The sequence below is a fragment of the Barbatula barbatula genome (assembly GCF_947034865.1).
Source record: "Barbatula barbatula genome assembly, chromosome: 24".
Taxonomy (NCBI): domain Eukaryota; kingdom Metazoa; phylum Chordata; class Actinopteri; order Cypriniformes; family Nemacheilidae; genus Barbatula; species Barbatula barbatula.
Window position 1 is genome coordinate 15,260,088 of NC_136787.1, and position 3,324 is coordinate 15,263,411.

Genomic DNA, 3,324 nt, shown 5'->3' on the forward strand with positions numbered 1-3,324 from the left:
CAGTAAATAAACATTGAAGGATGCAATTTAATAACAGCAATACAATGTTTTATATTCAATAAAGCATTTAAATTCTCATGTCAAAACAAAATAGTTGTCAACCACATTACCCAGACAGATTTATCCCTTCGGATTTGAGTCTATTTGACAGCCTGTGTACACGCACACCAACATAACACAAGCAGACAAACAAAACAAAGCAAACAACAAAAAAAACATATTTATATATTGCAGTAACTGACATTTGTAACCCCTTTATCTTCCCTAATGTAACTTTCCGACACATATATTTAATGTAAAATGCATGTGGTGGGCCTAAAAGTTATTGAAATCAATTGGATCATGAAAAGCATTATAGAATAGTTATTTCTTTAAGTTCACGGAAGCAATGCCTCAATCGTTTATTTGGCATACGTTACATTAACAGAAAAGGTAAGTTGTCTAAGTGCAGCAAGTCTGAATTCTGAAGTTTTGCATGAAATCTTTTGCATTGAATAATCAAGCAAACCAGGTATTTGTATTAAGAAAATAAATACTGTCAAAATAGATCTGCACTGGATTGTTTCATTATCATTTACAAGAATAAGAGGAGAATGGAGCCAAGAGGGGAAGAGATTTAGAGAAACAACAAGAGATCGAGTCATTAAACGGAAAGAGGAGTGTTTGGACGCCCTGGCTACATGGAAAGAGTGAGGGAGAAGAGAGGCGTGCTTTCCACAACATCTGGAAATCATCACGTATGCAGTATTGGACCGTAAACTTCATTTAAGCTATGAGAGAACACAGAGTTCCAACAACACACTGACACTGACAGAAATCAAAATGATAAACAGTTGTCTGTAAAGAATCACTCACTACTGCCCCAGCTGGAAACTGGTGGAAATTTAATAACCGAAATGTCTGGGCAAATTCAGAATAATTGAAGCTATGGATGTTGTGAATAACCACATTTTACTCAAAAATGTAACAGTAATGTATTTACAATGGAGTAACTGTGGAGTATAACTACAACTGGTGCAAAATCAATATTATAGTCAAAATCAAACACAAATAAAATAACACTGCATACTTGAGAAAGTCTTTATTTTCGCTGAGAACAGCATTAGATTACTATTATAATTCACTTTGTACATTTCACTTACATTCCTCCATAAAATAGCTATTATTTGATTCTCTCATTGAAACTTTTTGAGGAAGTCCTGATAAGGCTGCCTATGCAAGGATGCTGCAGGAATAAAGTGTCCACCCGGATGAACGAGGATTTGAACTCCATCAAACGTTGGCAGTAGATCTTGACTCATCTTCTCTGGAATCACTCGGTCATCCTGTCCAAACACATGCAGTGAGGGAATTGATATTGTAGGCCCTTCATAGAAACGCCGATGCTGGGAACAAGCACTGTGGAATCCGGCAACAAGGATGGCAAATCGGAAATTAAAATCAGGCTCTAGTTTTTGCTCCTGCAGGGCACACAGTATGGCCACCAGGGCGGCGCCCTGACTAAACCCCAGGATGCCATCAAAAGGACCAAGTTCCTTTACTGCAGTCCTTACAGTATCCACACTGTCCTCCAGTCCCAAGCTGCTCTCACACTCCTCCTTTGCATTAAAACTGCGTGCCTGGACATTAGAGAACCACCAGCCCCTATGGTCCTCATCACCACCACAAGCCTTCTCTGGCTCCTGATAGGCTAGTATGACAGAAGAAGGCAAGACTCAATTCAATTCATCTCTAGACAACTGGTTTTGACATAACCAATGTTTATGACAAATACTCACTTTTATTTTGAATGACTGGAACTTGGTGTGGTGCACTAATGTACACCAGCTCCACTTGTTTTTTTAATAGTTTGCGTAAAGCTCCTGTCTTCTCTCTAAAAGAGCTTCCATTTTGTCGATAACCGTGAATACAGAGAATGCGAAGAGGAGGCACAGCTTTAGACATAATGATCTGTCAAGTATATCTAACGCTGGTTATATTAACTTATAGATGTATAAACCGAACACAACACGGCCCCGCTAACGCACACATAAACAGGGATGTTTTTAAGTTAGAGGGATATTAACTTGTTTTAGGAATGAAAAACAACAACATATAAAACTCCGCATAAAGAAAGTAAACCTGCATGCTTCCGGCTTGTGCGACTGATTTATTTTCGTGTGGAAACAAAACGGATAAAGAGTTCCGCCTCTGCGAACGTTGAAAACATCTTGATTATAAATCCCCAAATCACAAATAAATGACGTTTTGAATAGAATTAGTATGATTTTGTCTAGATCTGGTGTACCCTAGAAATATAAGACTCGATATAGTACATACAGTCTGTTGTATATGCCTCGAGCAAAACACTGCGTTATAACACGGTTTTATATATAGTTTGTATCTTGAAGACTTTCATTAACTTCGAAAGATAAATAAATGTTACATTATAGTTAACAAAGGAAATGTTAAAGGTATGGTCACAGAAATGTACTGATACAGACAACAGCCTATATTGTATGCATTTGATTTTATGAAATAACTGCATTCTATTCTATTCTATTCTATTCTATTCTATTCTATTCTATTCTATTCTATTCTATTCTATTCTATTCTATTCTATTCTATTCTATTCTATTCTATTATTTAGTGCACTTCCAAAACAAAACGCCAGAGGGCAATCCTTCCCGTAGAAATGTTTACGGGGTTAAAATAGTTATTTTCTATGTTTGCTTTGCAGATGGACAATGTCTAATGATATAAATAAAAAATACATAGTTGACACTCGAATTAATCTGAATAAATATCTAAATACGTACACTGTTTCAAGTCAAAGAATGACTATATATTGTAAAAACAAAAAGAGGTCTGCATTTAAAATAGAAGTGTAGGCTTAAACAACAGATATGTTGACTAAAGTAGACATGAAAGCTAAGGATTATTGTATATAGAGAGAACATATTTTGTATTTAGAGAGACATTTAAGGTAATATTCTATATAATTTTCTTCCGTTTTAAGAAATAACGATGTACGGATTCTGTGTCAGTCACATTTCCAAATGTTTGCAGAACAAGATAAACAAAGCTTTCAAAGTATGCAATAGCTGATTGAAAAAAATAAGTTTAACAAAAATTTGTATGCATTCAATATTTCATACTTTCCAGGGAAAGGTTCTTAATTTGGTGAGATGATTATTTCACTGTTGATGTAACAGCGTTTTCTAGATGAGTGTGCCTCCTGTGCACTCGACAATTAATCTGAAATGTGTAGCTGTGTCCCTGGGGGACCTACTAATCCTTACACTCATATACAACCGAAAGTTTATCTGAGTATATCTGTTCTGA

The 3,324-nt window shown here is 35.9% G+C and overlaps 1 protein-coding gene across 1 annotated transcript; it reads right to left on the reverse strand.

The window, feature by feature from the left end:
- On the reverse strand, positions 1-2,146 carry ovca2 (OVCA2 serine hydrolase domain containing). The gene is made up of 2 exons (XM_079447836.1): positions 1,779-2,146; positions 1-1,690 (listed from the first exon to the last, which is right to left on the reverse strand). Exons 1-2 carry the CDS (start codon positions 1,942-1,944, stop codon positions 1,176-1,178), a joined length of 681 nt encoding a protein of 226 aa, XP_079303962.1. The 5' UTR covers positions 1,945-2,146; the 3' UTR covers positions 1-1,175.
- Positions 2,147-3,324: the final 1,178 nt, after the last annotated feature.